Here is an 18,312-nt window from a genome sequence, read left to right on the forward strand (position 1 = left end):
TGGATGGACTTCAGTGGGGAAATTTGCTTTTTGGCACCAGAGGCTTACTAAACAGCAATATCTAAAGTAAACACTGGAGTTTGTGAGCTTCACTGAGAATGGCAATCCCTGATGCCCTGATTGAGCATTAAAAGTCAATTAAAAAATGTAAGTCAACTGCCAGGACCTGCTGCTCTAACATCCACATCCCTTGTTACGTAATCCCTCACCACAACATATAGACTGCTCTTTACAACAATGATGGCTGTAGTAAACGGTCTAAAGTGCAGCTAAGAGTTCACTAGAGAAAGTAGCAATACAGATGCAGCTACATGCAATCACAGCGGTAAATTAATTTAGATAGAAAGCACCTCCAGTGTGTCGAAACAGGTTCTGCTGCATGGTGTAACCTTCAGTTGCTCTGTTTTCAATGTCCAGAATCCCAGTCATAACACTCCAGATTTAGCTAGCAATAGTAGCGCTTTGCACTCAGGTACAACAATGCACAAAACCACATGCATCCAACTTTTATGGAAAGAGAGAGAATGATATTTGTGGTTCTTAGACATGAGTTCACAGAGCAGTATCACCCTCGTCCAGTTCATCCCCAGTGAGCTCCTGATTGAGAGACACCATTATTTTTTCTTTATTTTGCTCTTTTATTACCAAATTGAAGAAAAACAACTTAACTTTTACAATTACTGTCAATTTCTGTTTTGTAACAGCCTAAATATTCCATGAATAAAGGTTGTTTTGCTTTTGAAACATTCTGTTGTCTTCGTCAAAAAACATGGTAAGAATTGCAACCATGTAATTGTCCTTTTAAAGTGAATCGTCAAATATCAAATCTGATTCTTATTTTTTTTTTTTTTTAAGTAGAATCAAAATTGATAAAATTGGAATGACTCCCAACCGTAGTTAAGATTTAAATCTTGCTGAATACATGAATAAATCTAAAAATGTGTTTCTGGGGCAAAATAAGATGGAGCAGGTCACACCATACTTAATCCAAAATGTTAGCTCGATGCCATTGTTAATCACTGTGATGACACTAGTCTATATTGCTGGGTGATATAGTCTAATATTGTTATTGTTTTATACAAATTACTGAATGACATAATTTAATGAGTCAATGCTTTTGTATTCTAAATAAATTATTACAGACTGGGTGGTGTGGGGCGGTGGGTAGCTAAATTAACCCAGGCCCAATGACAGGGAGACCCGAAAACCCTTTTCACGCCAGGATAAACCCTACTTACTGAGGGAACTATGCGTTCTTATAGGCTATGTTCTATGATGTACTGCACCTCACTAAATCAGCAGTATTCAGCTGTGACCTAACATTGCTCAATCAGTCAAACAGGGATTCTGCTGTGCAGAAAATCAATAAGCAATCCAGCATTTCAAATGTCTGCATATCATGCCGTATTCATTGCATGCCAGAGGAAACTATGTTAATTGTGCAGGATCTATTTTGACACACTTTTTTTAAGCTGATTTGCTCCTACCCTACTAGGGTTCTTGGGAGAACTACACATGCCCTTCTCATGCTAGACAAATTTATTGAATAATGCAGGGGGAAAAAAATCTGCTACTTATCCAATATAACTACTAAAACATTCAAAACCTATTAACTGTCAAGATTTAAGCACAGGCATTTCTCAGACTTTCTTGCAGATTGAACAGAATGCATTTTCTTAGTTGCATCCAATCAGCAGTGAACCTACAAGCACAGGAAAAAGAGACACAGGGAATTGGGAGAAAGAGACAGTACTTATGTTTTGTTTTCATGACCTACCATCCTCTGTAGGAACGTAGATGTTTAGGTACAGGCAGTCTTCCTTTTGGTCCTGCACATAAGTTACCACCGTATCCAAATTGGCGGTAAACCAGACAGGCAACATGTCGTTGAGCAGAAACCTGTCCTCAAGGTATTGGGGGCACACTGCTGCAAACTGGGTGGCATTTCGAATTCCAGGCCAGGAAATGGGGGGCTCAGGGGGCTGGAACCTCCTTTCGCCGGTGGGTGGAGAGGCATACGGGATCCCCAGATACTGCTCCACAGGTCCAAGGATCTCATTGGGCAATGGCATTTTTAATCCCCTCAGTTTCCCATAGTTTGTAGTGACAATGGAGTATTGTGCTTGTTGAGAGTCGATGACTGCAAACCTGGCAGCCAGGAAGGCCATCCAGAAGAACAGGTTTATGTTCAGCCTTATGCAGTTGGGGCCACAGATGACCGGTAGCCATTCAATTCCCCCGGGCCTCGACATGGTTCACCGTGGAATAAGCGGTGCACAGTACGGTTCTCCCACAGGCCAGGTGCCTTGTTTCAGGCTGTATGGTTAGCTTGACAAACACAATGTCCACCAATCAGACAGGACCTCTCAGCACTCTCCATCCCAGGTCGCAGGTCTTGTCTTGATGGTAACCACTCCCTGGTAGGATCGGACCAGCCAACCTCTCTGTCAAATAGTGCAGTTATTTCTCCGTTTTGACTCTAGCTTGATCATTCAGCCTGCAGGTAATAGAAAGGAGAACATCTGCATTAATAATCCTCATCACGAGCTGTCAAAAATCAAGTATTACTCAGGTGCAAATTTTTGAACAGGAAATAAGACCACTTTAAATGTTATTTATTTGTTATTTCTGAGATTAAATTTTTTAAAGATTAGAGCAATTTTATCCTGTGTGGACACCTAGCAGCCCACAAACTGAACATTTCCTCATTATTACTGTCCCGCAGAACAACAGTGTATGTCGTTCTCTTGTCCCATAGGGCTTCACCCTCATCGAATAATGAAGGCAAGGCAGGTTGCCCTGGTCTTTGATAGCAGTGGGCCATGACCAAAGACCTTATCATTTTTCAGATGCTAAAAAGAGTGCATTTCTGAAAGGCTTCATCTGCTTATATGGAGAATGTGCCCCTAATTTAAGAGGCCTTTATAAATCTGAGGGAATCGTTCAGTAGTCATTTATTAATTCTCTCTTCCATTAACAGAGCTGTCACAAAGGCTTCTAGAGAGGGAGGCTGTTAGCGGGATCTCATCTGTGGCTATTGATTTATAAAACTCCAGCCCTTTGTGCTATATATCACAGGGATAATGGTGTGAATTATGCAACTAGAAAAATATTCAAACCCCAGTGCAGTGGTGTTACCTTGCTTACACCTTAATGTTGAAAACAATTTGGAGTTAATTAATCAACTTTCGACTTCAACAAATGGGAAAGAGTTTTTTAATGTTTCTCTCAGCCTGCATTTTACTGTAAACATACCCAAGTGCACCTACTGGAGGCACAATTTCTGTGTCTTTTATTTCACACACCACATTTGTGGCATTCACATTCAAATTTAATGCATGACTAAAACAATATATGACCAAAGTGCTATCCCACACTACATATGATATATAAATGCACATAAATGACAAATGAGTGGCAGGGAATTTAAATGAAGATGCAAATCTATGAAGCCCATTGGCTCATGTACTCCATACTCAAGCCATTTGCCAGATAACCTCCAACAATGTGAGCTACATTATTTACAGCAAAGACATGCCATTATCTCACACTGATGCTGATTCAATACCACACCATGAGCTCATGCGGTATCTGCACGAATGAAGTTTCTCATAAAGGACTTGCTGAAGTTGCACCCTAACCTTAATGGCCTCTCAGAACAGGATATACTACTTCTCTTTAAGCACATTTTTTTGTTAGGAACCTGTTCACATATGTAAATGGAAAAAGAGTATGATCTTAGACAAATAACATTTTCCTCGGAAATAAAATTACTTTCTTCTCTTTGCTGTCTGAGCCTTACGTTGAGTGGTCAGTAGGATTTCAGGGACCATTCATTATATCTGCAGGAGCTGACAAATTCATTTTCATATTTAACCACTAACTGGCCATGGCAGTTTTCACGTACAAGAAAATGCTCAAATGTCTTGAACAATGATGTTGCCTCGTCTGAACGCCTGGGAGTTGACATTTTCATTGCTGCCTCCTACGCCAAACCCCTAACTCCGTAGAATTTCAGAATGTCCAGAATCACTCAGTTGGTGCTTTAATTCAGAGTTCTTTTGTAGGCTCTATCATTAAAATATCACATTTTTCCCAAGTGAATGATTGCATCCTGATCTGTCCATTGTGGATAAAAAGTCAACTTTAAATAATGCTTTTTTCTAATGGATGCAGGTTCAGCAATCTCTCTTAAAACATAAAAAGGCTCATTGCCAGGGCTTTTTAGATCTTTTTTTCAATGCCTGACTATTCCACATTTACTTATAAAAGGCATTTCAACAGTGTTAGAAAAAAAGGGTTTTTACCGTAAGTAAAGCAGTGACATTTTTAAAAAATGTGCTCAAGTGTTCAATGTCTAGTGCTTTGATATCTTTAGCATACATGCATCCAGCAAGATTTATGACCAGTGATTATTGAGGGCTGGCCAGCATTAGGGGGAGGGAGGGAGAGAGAGACAGAACACCGTAGAACATTATCTCTGATGTTTGATTACAGGTGATAATTCATGTGCATTTTAATGAAGATAGGATTTGGAATTTGCATTTTAATTATTAAAAGAGATGTGGTCCAAGGAGCTGTCATCACAGTGCACTGAAAATCATGGCAAACAGATGAAACTGTCTATATAAAACCCAAAGTGAATTATTTTATTTTTATATATTTTTTGTGGCCAGTTTCTAATTGTTTCACAATTAAGAGATTTACAAATTAGTTACAGATTACATAAGGCCTCCCTTTAACCAAGCACCCCCGCTGCCCCCTCCCCACCCCAGTGACCTTGGAAAAGTATATTTTGTCATTAATATATTGTCCAGTTTACAGTAATGAGCCATATATTCGTAGTTTCCTCCTTGGCCCCATGAATATGTGCTGTTGACTGCTCCATATACATAGTTGTTAGTGCTTAGCAAATTACCAAATGCTTAGTATCCACTTATGATCGAGTAAGGAGATCTTTGGCAGTACAGAAAAGGAAAAACTGCATGAAACTTCAAGTCATTCTTGGTCAATGTGACCAGGAGGAACAGTAGATTTGATCAATTAAAAAGTCACAGAACTATGCATGAAGCCCATAATGCTCATGGCAACCACATGGGGTGTGACAGTTTGGCCACTCTACTGCTTGAGTGTGTTTAAGCACAACCCATATGTTACCTGGCTTGACCATATGGCTTTCGGGTTCATGTTTTAGTTCATTGTCTGTCCACAGATATATATATATATATATATATATATACACACAACACACACACACACACACAGAGGGAGAGAGAGAGAGATGGGTGACAAATTAGGAAAAACCTGAATAAATGAGTTGAAAATAAATGCAAACAAATGCAGATGCTTCCACACAGCCATGCTGCATGATACAATTAAGCAATTAACATCCTACCATGCTCTGTGTTGTGTGGTTGACCCCGATTTTGGATCCAGATGGCAAGCGCAAAAGAGCTAAATGTCTTTGAAAGATGATTTGTGGTGGCCCAACACCTTACTAAAGCACTTTATGTTGGTTTCCCCCTTTAATTTCTTGCCCGTCTGTATACATACACATGTATAGTAAAGTCATTACAAGGACATCACTATAGTAAGGTGATAGATGGACGTGAAACTACATGGATTTATATGGACGTGAGACTACATGGATTTCTGTGCTTACATTTACTGTGAATTATTTACAAATGCCAATGCTTTTCAGCAACCATGTCTGAGTCTGTTCATGAAAGACTCATTCCCATAACACACACCAGGGACATTTTCCAAAATCACAGTGCTCTGCCCATTTTCACTTGCCACTACATCAGCCTATTATTTTATTTCAGGTACAGAAGTTGAAGATACCCATTAATATCCAAACCCCATTGCAATCTAGTATGTTTTTGTTCAGATAGATTTTTAAAGTTTTTAAGCAATACATTTTCATAATTGTTTTATTAATTATTATAGACTGTCACTGCACTGCTGCTATGTCCTTACATGTGCAGACATGTTGACATAGATTGTTATTTTTAGCAAGGATTGCGTTATATTTTGACAGGAGCAGTGTCTTAAATATGGAAAGGAAGGGAGAGAGCCACAGAGGTCTTCTGTCACATGTATAGAGTAGATGACATTGTGCACGGACCATTTAGTCTTTATATGGGCTGACCATTTCTATCTGGACATGGACATGTAGATGCGTAAGACATTAATTGTGTATCACAAAACTAATATTGACAATGCACAAATAAAAGTTCCCACAGAATGAATTTTATTTATTTCCTCTCTATATGCAGCGCACAGGTCAATTTTCTAGAGAGCCTCATACATTTTAACCAGTTAACGCTTTCTAAAACTGTAACAGCTGTCCACAGTACCACCTTGTGGCTCAGTGTTGAACTAGTGCTGAATTAATAGTAAATGCTGTCGATTTGGTTATACCTCGGTTGCGTGAAAACCCCAAATAAAAAAGGGGGGCAGTGTTTATTGCACATATTTCTCGAAGATATGAATGCAAAAATAGTATTTAACTGTATTTGACCGTCTCCGGATTAGCATTAGCCTCTGCTCCTCATTAGCCGCCAGGTAAGGGACATATTCTTTACTCTAAAATATAGACTTTGTGTCTGCTCTTGTAATTCTCCGACTCCGACTGTTGATGTTATATGTAATGTGGTTGCTTCCCCTTGGGCAGTTAATTATGTTCACACAAGCTTCTCCATGTCAGTTGAACATAGTCACAATTTAAGTATGCATATGGAAGGTATAAAGGGGTCTCAACAGAACCGCACTGAAAAAGGATGCATAATAACATTAAGCATTTTACTTTAAAAAGTCATATTTCCTATTCAACAAGGCACGTGTTGCCCTTGATATTGCCTCCAGAGGAGAAAGGCCAGAAACACTATACAATTGTTTTTTCAGCGATATTATATCAGTTTAACATGACATGAAACGAATTTACCAAGATCATTATTATTATTATTATTATTATCATCATTATATCGTCAGCATGTAATGCCATTCCAATGTATGACTGATGTCCCACGAATACTAAGGATACTAAGGAGGTCTGGACGGCAGTTCGTGCAAAAACAAAATACAAAATCCTTAAGGTCTGTCCTGACAATGCACAAGGTGTTTATTCAAGCTCAACATCAATGACAACGTATATTCAAGTGCACATATCTTCCTTTGGTAATTGTTGCTTTCTATTTCAGAACTAACCAAATAGGTAAGCAAATAGTTAAAGTTATTGTAAGATTTCCAACTGTACACACAACAAACAGCATTTTATGATGCGCATTTCATTCGATAAATGTGTTAAACCAACGTCCGGGTCATTGAGCTATTTTAAATAACAACTGAGAATGCCTTACTTCATAAAGCCCGGTTATGACAATCCATCTTTCTGCAAGAACAGGTTGCACGTACACTTTCCGCGCATTACGGAATTAATCCCTGAGGAGATTAAATGTTCACCGCAAAATGTCCGCAGCACACGTCTGTGCCGTGCCGAGCAATACTTATAGGAAAGACTGCCACTCGACTATCAAAAAAACAGAAATGCCGTTTCAACAGCAGACACTGTCCGGCGAAAGGATTAATTTACAAACAAAATAAAACCATGCGATTTACCTTTTCTCTATCTGCACAATCTGGTGTCGTTGTCCGTGTTCTGGACTTCAAGGGATGAGGAAAATAATCAATATCACAAGAAAAATCTAAAACTCCGCGTAATGTCCTGTAAAAAAAAAAATCCCAAACGCAATTTCACAGTGCAGACCGAAGCAAATGCACCCCAGTTTTGTTTTGGAGAAAAAGCCGCTTTGTTGTTGCAAATGACCTACATACATTAAGGATATTCGTTTACTGCAGAGGAACTGTAATTTATAGGGAATCTGATTGCCTTCATAGAGAGAAAAAGAGTGTGGACCTCAAAAAAGATTAAGGACAGAAGGACCAAGGCTGTACCAGCCTCTCTCTCTCTCTCTCTCCCTCTCTCTCCCTCTCCCCTCTCTCTCTCCAGTTTCGATTGGACTACGCTGAATGAAATTTACGAAGCTCACAGCCAATGGACTGCTGCATTCGCTACATCACGGTTAAGCAGCCGCGTGCACGCCAATTCGAACATCAGAAAGGCTTTCCCTTGCGTATGCGTGTAGCGCAGTCGCCCCCAGAAGCAGTTCCCTTTTCTTATTCAGCATCTGTGGATTTGTGTTGGTATTTTCCACTATAGATTACATTAAAAAAATAGTTGTCATTGATGAAAGACTACATTCATTGATTCTTATTTCACAGGCAACATTATGATGCACATATCTCTTGCCCCTATTCGAAACTAAGTAGTCTAAACTCACTCATTTTAAAAAATGAATTTGTGCATATCTCAATTAAAATCCTAAACAGTAACGGTGCATGATGATATAGGGGCTGTGCAGTAGAATTATGGTATGATGTAAAGGGGTTGTACAATCGTTTTATATTGGGATTCGGTGGAGTTGTGCAAGAGGCTGCTTGTTTTTAGTGGCATGTGGTTCTGCAGTAGGCCGTTTCTGTACTTATTGATGCATATTAGGTGTTTAGTAGCCTATGATTGAATTGTATGTATGTATGGCTGTATGTATGATGAGGAGTATGCCATTTATGGAACTATTTACTGTTTACTATAACAAACAATGTGCTTTTTGGCTGTTATATCTTTACAAAATACAATCTAAAGAGAAAACGAAAGGATTGGTACCCAAGGATGTCTTGGAGAGGGCTTCAGATTTGGAGATTAGGGACACTAGATGGTGTTCAAAACCATCTACATGTTGTGTCCTTTAGAGGAGACCTTAGGCATTTTAAATGGTATTTAATATTTGTTAAATAAATTAATTGTACTCATCAATGTGTTTTGACATTTTAAATTAGTTTGGTGTTTAATGTTACATGTGTTCAGCTAATTCGCTTGCTGCATTGAAATAGCCTCATCTGCTGGATGCGCCAAGTGATTAATGGAAAAGAAACAGTCAGTTGGTCAAAGGCATTTATAATAAATGCATACAAGATTGGTCTGGGTGTTAAGAAACAAACAAAAACAAGCAAAAGCAGCCTTTCTCATTGATTTGGATGTTACCACTACTCACTTACAAAGTTACAAAGTTGCTTGTGTGTCAAAATTTGCGCACAGTCTTTGCTTCATAATCGGAGGATGTGGCTGGTCTCAGGTTACCATTGGAAATGATGAATTATGAATGCAACATCGGACTGCTTGTACTCTGGTTTAAATTATATCTGACATGATTAAGTTATGAACATAATTGAAATAGATAATGACTACTGGCATGTAAAATCTGTTTGAAGTGAAATTGTATATTGCTAGGCTAAATATTTTCTTAGTAAATGGGCAAAATAAAAAAAACTTGCATTTATACCAACTCTTCCATATATGCGGTCCCTATTTGACTCATATATATATATATACTCTGCTAGAGTTGAATTAATGCTGGACGTTTTACTGTGTAACTGAAAAGAATAAAATTTGCATTGAAGACACACAGCCTTCCAATGATACATGCTCAGATACTTAGTAACATAGTAGGGCTCACCTCTCTGGTTTATGACAATGCTTTTATCTACTGTACAAGTAAAAAAAAACAGGCATACAAAGTATAATAGACCTAGCACACCTCAGGTAATGATTCAGCCAGAAATCCAAATTGTCCAAATGTCCAAATTATTTGCTGAAATTTGATTTCTGTGAACTAAATAATTAAGGAGAATATAAACATGTAGCTGGCAAGGCTTTTATCTGAGGACGCTTGAAAGGGCCACATTCTCATTACAGTATTCATAAGAGAATCTATCCACTTGGCTCAGAAAAACTTTTCTGATGAGCTTCATTTATTAACGTGTTTTTTGACCCAACAATGGTTTATCACAAAGCTTTCTATTTAGTCTAGTGAGACAATCTGCTACTTTTATTATGTGACATATTTTTGATTAATAACCATTGTAGATAAATTGTATATAAGGTATAAATCCCCCCTGAACTCTGCCCATTAACTATAGCAAATGCGGGCAGATAACTTAACATTACGCATAATGTTAACTTTACATTATGCATTATTGAGTTTTGCACAACAATTTACTATGAACCGTATTATGGCTCTTGCGCAGAGATTCCTCTAGAGTTTCTAAATTAGATACAGGTGATTGCTGTACTATCAACAGATCAACATGCCCCTAATCACCTAAATTAAGACAGTAGGTGAGTAGGTGTAGAAAACATTGAGTACAAACACAATGCAATCAGTGTTCATTTACTCAATGGGACGAGTAAGTGATGGACTACAGACATGTGTGGTTTTAACAGCTGATTACCAATACAGAAAAGGGGAAAACTGGCCAATATAAATTAACATTGACATTAAATGAATTAAGAAAACATTTATACATTCCTCACCTTGATCACAGATCACTTAGATGTCATAGTGCTCAAATGTTTCTCAGAGAAGTGAATCATGCTCATAACATAAGGTAGTGGCCAACATGCTGATCAGTAACCTTATTTTACCTTGAATAGTCTGCTCAAGTTGGTTCAGTCAGAATCTTGATTTACATCAGCCTTGAGAATTGAGAAGTCTAGAGATTAGTTCAGTATGGCCATGCTTCACACCAAACAAGTGAGCTTTTTTACAAGATCTAAGGAAACACATGAGAAATCCACTTTTTGGCATCTGATCATTTACCTTTCAAACCGCAATGATGCTCTATGACCAGGAAAAAAAACCTCTTTCATACTCACAGACCTGTCATGGCAGCAATCAAGCCTTACAATCAACAGCTGTGCAAAGGGTTATTTAAAATCTAGACTGCGGGTTCCTATGCATTGGTCGCTGCTCCTGTCACGCACCCCTGCCTCCCTCTTTCTCTTCCTCCTGCCACCACCTGCTTTTCTTGGCTACGCTCTCGCGAGACAGCAGCTTTTCTGCCCCTGTGCTTAGCGCGCCGTAGGGCAGGCTTGCCGGTGTTGCGAGCTTTCTTCAGGGCGGCGGAAGTGGACAACTTACCACTCGGTAGCGTCGCAAAACACTGCAGTGGTCAACCTATATATCTTTTCTGATTCTAAGAGTGGAATGTAATTTTTATTCTCATTTGTACAAGTGAAAGAGGCTTACATCATATAGCAGACATCTGAGGTCCCAGGCATTTGAATCCTGGTGTATGCTTTTCATGTCCAGGCCTGATAGTCACACATATTTGAAGTAATACAATTTTTTGTCCCATAATTCATGATGATGATCTTATGAAAGTGTAATGCAGGAATTTTTGCCACCCCCCCCCCAACCCCACCACCTCACCCCCCACCCATTTCAATAAAGGAACTGTCAAGCCTTCTTCCTCCAAACCAAATTGCCAAGGCTGAAACCAATGCAATTCAGTAATTCAATTTAGTGCAGCATATATTTTTACTGGATGAAATAATTCATTTCAAATCTGAAAGGAAATAGCCTTTTTTTCTTGAATGTCCCTCTTCTATATTTCCTTTTTTTACTTTCCAATTTTTGCTCCTCTGCAGTTACTGCCATGCCATTACCACCTGCACACTAGAAGTATTATGACTATCTCTCTATGACATTAACTAGTAGCATGAGCATGGTTGCCTTACATGTTGTTGAGATGAAGTAGTACACTAGTAACCTAAGGAAGCATGGGCAATGTAAACCCACCCGCAACTTTGTAGTTGTACATTCTTCTGTTGCATGTTCCCTTTAAAAATGGAAATGGCCACAAATTAGCTTCCATTTAACTATTCGACAATATGTACTGTACTCTGTTGTGATGGTCCAAACTTGTGGCACAGTGATAAAATGAAGACGATTAAATTGATTACCGGTAAAACATTTATTTTCAATTAAGATGGGAAAAAAATATTGTTCTGTATTCGGCTCTAATAGGTGCCACTTAATTACATGCTGGTACAACTAATTAATTCTTAATTAGTCAGTCAACCAAACTGTATTAGCTTTTCCAGATTTAAAATTTGTCAAAACCGGACACACATGCACACACAAAGTTTGTGTTCACTGTTATGGCTTGGGCATTTCTTTCTTTTTTTAAATATCATTTCTAAGCTGTAAATAGTTTACTTTCAGCTACCTGCTTCAAAAGGTCAGTAGTAACTTGTTTTTGCACTACTGTTTTTTTTTTTTTTACTCAGTTTTAATGTGGCCAGCAGACTTATAAATCCATTGTCAAGGATGTTTTAAGTTACTGTTTTTATTTCTTCTTTTTTAGAAGCACAAGGACACCACATTCTACCAGGTTTGGGGGGGTAATAATAAACATAAGCTGTAAATTCACAAGGGTATGGCAGATTGGTCTCACAGCATTTAACAAGAAAATAGCTGTGAGAAAAACTTGAAATATCTTGATGGATGTGGCTCACCCTGTCTACAGGGAGTTTCAGCTTCTTCCATCTGGGAGGCACATTTGTATCCCACAGAGGAAAAACAACAGGCACAGATTTGCTTTTATCCCCACTGTGATATCATTTCTACATGTTATGTTCACAGTACCACAATATTTCTACGCTTTACTTTTTATGTTGTAAATAGGTTGATGAAAACACTCATCTTGAGTGTCCACTGATTGTCCTAATTCCAGCTATACTATAATATTTGTTCATTTTTGTATTTTCTGTTTTAATTCTTTCTGATTGTCTGTCATATTTATGAATACTGTGTTCTGCCTCCACATCTTGTGATATCGCCGGCCACTAGCGGCTTGTTATGATGCTATTTTACAAATTTTACATTTTTATATTATATTTTTAATGCTTGCTTAATTAAAATAATCTTTTATAAGAATTTAAGAATTCATACCAATTTGGATTATTTGTGACAATTAATTATAAGTTAACCATGGGGACAATCAGGTCTGAAAAGTTTCACTTAGTTGTGTATCCAAAATATTCCTGAGTAACTTTGAGGAAGAACCCCTTAAGCCTTAAACTTGGTGCTTTACATGCTTGGTGAGAAACTTTCTTGAATATTTCATGAATTCACAATGTGAAGTGTACTCAGTAACACTTTAGAATAGGGTCTGCATATAAATACTTAAATAGAGCATTACTAGTGTTGTTAATTATTGAATTGCACTGTTGTTGTCTCATCCAGCATTAGTAAATGTTAGTAAATGTGTTATTTCAACAATCACTAGCAGCAATGAATGCCCACTCTGGGAAATCATAATAGCTATGGGAATTTGCATGTAAATCAGAGCAAGTCTGTGGCTTATACCATGGAAAGAAGTGAATTTGTGCAAACATGACATTTTGTATTACAACAAGGCAGGGGTTAATTAAACTTTACCAAGTGAAGTTTCAGAGATTATACTTTCACTTAAATGCATACTATGCAGGATGTTTAGCCTTGCTGTGGCCCTGTGTTTACAATCACAGAAGTCTCCTTGGCCCTCAAACTCCACCTAGTCACCTCCGTTTTTATATTTTATATCCATTTTTAGCCTGGCCAGTTTTCTATTTCACAAAAAACGCATTATTATGCAATGATAAAGTAACTTTGATGAAAAAATAATTTTGATGTCATTTTCAAGATGATGGATTACCTATGTCAAACAACTTTTAAGTGTGTGATTTTCATGCCATGCAGAAATAAATGAAAACCAAAACAAATTCAGAAAGTTGTTGTATGTTTTGCAAATTGATTTGCAGCAGTGTAAAGGCAATCAAGGTATGCCCCAATTGTATTTATGGTATGAAAGACATCTTCGCAACAAGAACGTGCAATGATAATTTACCAGTAGCCTAGGCTAAATCATTTTGGTAAGGAATGCAAGGAGGAAGTAAGAAGTTCAGTGCTTTTCAGATTTTTCATTAAATATGTATGCTCCTGAGTGAACATGCAACCATAGATTATTTGAGCTTGTCACACTATCTCCCCACACACCCCTCAGTCCATAGTTGTTGGATGCACACAGGTTGTATTTTGTCACACTAAACACACAAAAACACACACGGAAGGACCAGGGACCAGACGTTAGGAGCAGCTCCTGTGTGCGTGTCTCATTTCAGCCCCCCGATCTCACCACAGGCAGAACAGATAGTGTCAGCAATAATTGTCTAATTGCCTACAGCTGTGCTTGCAGGCTGACTAAACCGTATTTGCTCCGCCTGCAGATGGTGTCCCAACCACGCCACCCCTCCACATACCCCTAGCACCCAACTTAGGCTGGGGACCATCCGCCACCAGCTACCCTAGTGGGACAGGAAGTCAGCCACCACCATCTGACCTCCCGGTCTATGGATCATCATGAGCTTATAAGGTTGTTGTGCCAGATTCCAACAAGTGATGCGCATGTTAGGATCTTTCATGTGGTGGAGCCTCTGAAGGGCAGCGTCGTCCAAACAGAGGGTAAAAGGGCATCCCAGGAGATAAGCTTCCAGCTAATGTACAGCACGGGACGGTCAACCTCAAACCTTCTGGGACAAAACAACCCCCAGCCCACAGTTCAATGTGTCTGCCTGCAATCAAAAAGCGAGAGCAAAGTTAGGAGTACAAAGAAGTGTTTGACTAGAGTTTTACCCTGTCAAATGCTTGCTGGCACTGCCCTGGCCACTGGACTGGATCTGAGGCACCCTTCCAGGTCAGATAGGTCAGGGGACTAGTCAGCTCTGAGAAAGCTGGAATAAACATCCTACACCAGCCTGGCTCTGGAGACAATGGAATCTGCCAGTAGCCCTTGGTTGAATCCAGCATTGTGGAAAAAATGAGTGGTGCCCAGCCAGTCGAAGAGGTTGTCAACCCTAGGCTAAGCATCTAAATGTGAGACATCATTCACCTTGCGATAATCAACATAGAAGCGCACAGACCCATCCTGCTTAGGCGCGAGCACAATGGGGCTGCTCCATGCACTAGTTGATTTTTATATTGCTCCCATCTCTAACACAGCCTGAAACTCAGCCTGCACAGTTTTCTTGTGTTCTAGGGAGCCGAGAATATACCATCCGCCCTGCTGGTGTTTCAAGTATGGTGGTGAATGAGATTTGTGCACCCTAGAAGGAGGGAGAGCACATCAGCAAAGCGCTTCTGCAAATGGGCAACGTCTGCTCTCTGACACAGTGAGAGATGGTTATCACAAAGGACCAGGGTAGAATTAACCAGTTTTGTTACCTCTGGAGCCAACTCATCTCTTTCAATTACAGTGGTAACATGAGAAACCGAAGCCACCTCTCTCCATGCTTTTAGGAGGTTGAGGTGGTATATCTGTGTTGCCCCACCCCTGTCAGGTCGTAAAACCTCATAGTCAACATAAGCATCATTGCCGTGTGACCACAAAGGGCCCTTGGTACCTGGAGAGCAATTTTGAGGTAGAGGAAGGGAGTAGAACAAGTACTTTATCTCCTAATTGTCTCAGCTGTACCCCTATTATATGTGTGCTATTGTTGTTCCTGCGCCTGCAGCAAATTCTCCCATGACAATTGCCCTACTACAGTATGTAGAGCTTTGCTCGCAGCCACATATCCCAATTACAAGTATCTTCATGATGCACAAACTTACAAATCGTAGTTTTTTAAGTTTTTATTAAATCTTTCTACAAAACCGTCCACTAGGGGATGGTAGACCAGGGATCTAATGGATTTTATTCCAAACAATTTGTATAGTTTTTGTAAAGTGTGTGACATGAACCAAGTGCCTTGATCAGTTGGAATTTCCTTCAGGATTTTAACCTGGGAGCTTATTCGGAACAGTGCTTGTGCAACGATCTTGGCCGATATTGTACAAAGTGGCACTTCTTCTGGGTACTGCATTGTATTGAATAAAACTATAAAACTAACATAAAATTATTCCCACATGCACTTCGGACTAATGGTCCAATGAGGTCCATCCCCACCCGTTCAAGCGGTACCTCCATTAATGGTAATGGGGCAACGGTGCTTTTGGTGTGACCACGGGGTTAACTAATTGGCTCCCTACTTCTAAATTACAAAAGAGAAGACATTAATTTGAAAATATTAGAAAAGATAGAGAGGGACTGATAAACCAGACCTTGCCAAACCATTATCCTCTTTCAGTTTAAGTTTGTGCCACAGCAACAAAAGAAATGAGTTCAAACACACAACCAAGGAACCTCCACCAAAATAAGAAGAGGAAAACTCTTCTTCTCCAAGGCTCCAAAGCCAAATGTGACACAACTTCCCTGTGGCTATCATAAATACCTTATGCAGCATGGCTTGAGGATGTTTCCCTGACTGGGTGATGCTGACTTGGTGTGAAAGGTGTGGGGGGTCAGGCTCATTTATGACAAGGACTACCCAAGGAAAGGGGATGTGACAGGCGGGAGCTAACTGCAGCCTTTACTCTATGCCCTATTCCCTCTAATACAGATTGTAGGCCCCCACACTTCTGAAATGATTCCAGCGTGGCAAGTCCCTGGATGCCAGGCCAGTTCATCCTTTAGTCATTCTGACAGTCCTAGATTAAAGACTATGACCAGGGCTTCTTTGTTCCATCCAGCCTCCCTCATATTCATTGTTATATTTCAAATCCAATGTGTTGGAGTACAGAGCCAAAGTACAGGCATGGCAGAGCATCACTAGGGAATATACCCAGTCTCCGGTGATGTCTATGGGTCACAAATTTCAGGCAGTCAACATATGCAAAGGATTTGCAACCAAGCACTAAATATGACAACTTAATTTCAGATTATGTTACTTTGTCCAATTACCTTTGTTCCGCTAAAATGGGGGGCTATGTATAAAAAAGGCTGAAATTCCATGGGTCACTGGATATGGTTGTAAATACCCCCTGCATTACAGCTGACAGTCTGTACTTCAACCTTGATTCATTTCAAATGAATATGCTGGGGTACAGAGCCAAAACAAACAAAACAATTGTGTCACTATCCAAATGCTTATGGACTGCTCTGTATGTATATATATTGTCACAATATCAGTGATGGACAGACCAGGAGAATCACTTTGAGCTCATTTATCAATACATCAAAATACATGGAGCTTTAGCACAATACAGGAATAACAAAATTGACTGCACACATACGACATGCTCTTTTTATTCCTACATGCAGCCTTTTATGCAAATCACTGACACAAATCTCAGCTAACTCTCTATGGCTTTTCTTTTGCAGCGTACTGGCCCAGTTTCTTCCCCGGTCACCTCTCTCTCAAGCGCAGCTGTTCCTTGAGAGCAATGATTGACGTTGCCTCTTCGAAATTCGCTTGGCCAGCGTTGAACTGAAGCTTTGGAAAGACGGATTCTCATCACCACCGATGTCCACGATGTGCCTGCAAATCCTTGCCCTCCAGAGATAGTCTTTCCACTGAAAGAGGAAACAAGAACTGTAAATGGATGTTCTACTGTATGACAGCGGGCTGGATCCATATTAAATCTAAAGTCTAATCTAACCTAATGAAGTGTCTTTGTTATTTTATTTCATCTCCGCATCTGTGATGCTATCTCTGTGCCTGGGTCCATACACGGAGCCATGACATCATTACCTTGTAGCAAATTTTTTATAGCAAAAATGAGACCCTGTTTTATGGACATTTTTAGTGACCTATAATCTCATCTTGTCATCAATATCCAATACAAACTTAATTTGTGGGAAGGAACATGTGAGAGGGACTACAACAAGTATAGTTGCTTGGCTAGCAAGCAATAGTGACCTGGCAGCTTGCTAGGATATCCCATATTGTTTTCTGACTGGTAACAATGGACTCAGGATGATATAGTCAAGTTGGTAGAGATTTGGAAGAGCTGCCTGCACCCATAGCAACAGCACCGTCTGGTTAGAATTCACATAAATTTTACTCAGACAGAGACTATTGGAAAATGACATTTATTTATGTATGTATGTATGTATGTTATATATATATATATATATATATATATATATAATGTAGTTGTATACCATAGCTAATCATCCAGAACATCTAGGTTGCTGTTACAACTTTAAAAACAAACAAATTATCTGTTATACAGCATGCTTGATATGTTAGTGTTACATCTGAGGTCTGGTGCACAAAAGGCACAAAGATTGCAACGCCCATTTACATTGAGCAAGAAAACTGTCATTTTCTATTGTTGATGCAACTTTAATTGGCACCCACACTGACTGTCTGAATACAGATACAGATAATTGTTGGTTAAACAGACACAGATAATGATAGTGTCATTTCTGCACAGCCCTACTGCCTACGCAGCAAACTTCCAAGTGTTATATAAACCCTACCAGTATTTGTATTCATCCAATGGAGACAATTATCTATTAGATGTGACACGATGCTGGGAAGGCCACTGT

The 18,312-nt window shown here is 39.3% G+C and overlaps 1 protein-coding gene and 1 long non-coding RNA gene across 6 annotated transcripts in view; one reads left to right on the plus strand and one right to left on the minus strand.

The window, feature by feature from the left end:
- The window catches only part of LOC135250977 (neuroligin-4, X-linked-like), an 87,044-nt gene extending 79,075 nt beyond the window's left edge, over nucleotides 1-7,969 (minus strand). For both annotated transcript variants that reach the window (XM_064327879.1, XM_064327878.1), the window contains exons 1-2: nucleotides 7,621-7,969; nucleotides 1,778-2,497 (exon numbers count right to left, since the gene is read on the minus strand). In XM_064327879.1, coding sequence (XP_064183949.1) covers nucleotides 1,778-2,252 — 475 coding nt within the window. In that variant the 5' untranslated portion in view covers nucleotides 2,253-2,497; nucleotides 7,621-7,969. The remainder of the gene's footprint in view (nucleotides 1-1,777; nucleotides 2,498-7,620) is intronic.
- LOC135250978 (uncharacterized) overlaps nucleotides 1-17,412 on the plus strand; it is a 101,320-nt gene extending 83,908 nt beyond the window's left edge. For 3 of the 4 annotated variants that reach the window (XR_010329055.1, XR_010329054.1, XR_010329056.1), the window contains exons 2-3: nucleotides 14,171-14,316; nucleotides 17,140-17,412. This is a non-coding gene — a long non-coding RNA (uncharacterized LOC135250978). Of the gene's footprint in view, nucleotides 1-5,439; nucleotides 6,568-14,170; nucleotides 14,317-17,139 lie in introns of those variants that run through there. The other variant, XR_010329057.1, reaches the window with a different exon arrangement.
- The last annotated feature ends 900 nt before the right edge of the window (nucleotides 17,413-18,312 follow it).

This window comes from Anguilla rostrata, chromosome 3, assembly GCF_018555375.3.
Source record: "Anguilla rostrata isolate EN2019 chromosome 3, ASM1855537v3, whole genome shotgun sequence".
NCBI lineage: Eukaryota > Metazoa > Chordata > Actinopteri > Anguilliformes > Anguillidae > Anguilla > Anguilla rostrata.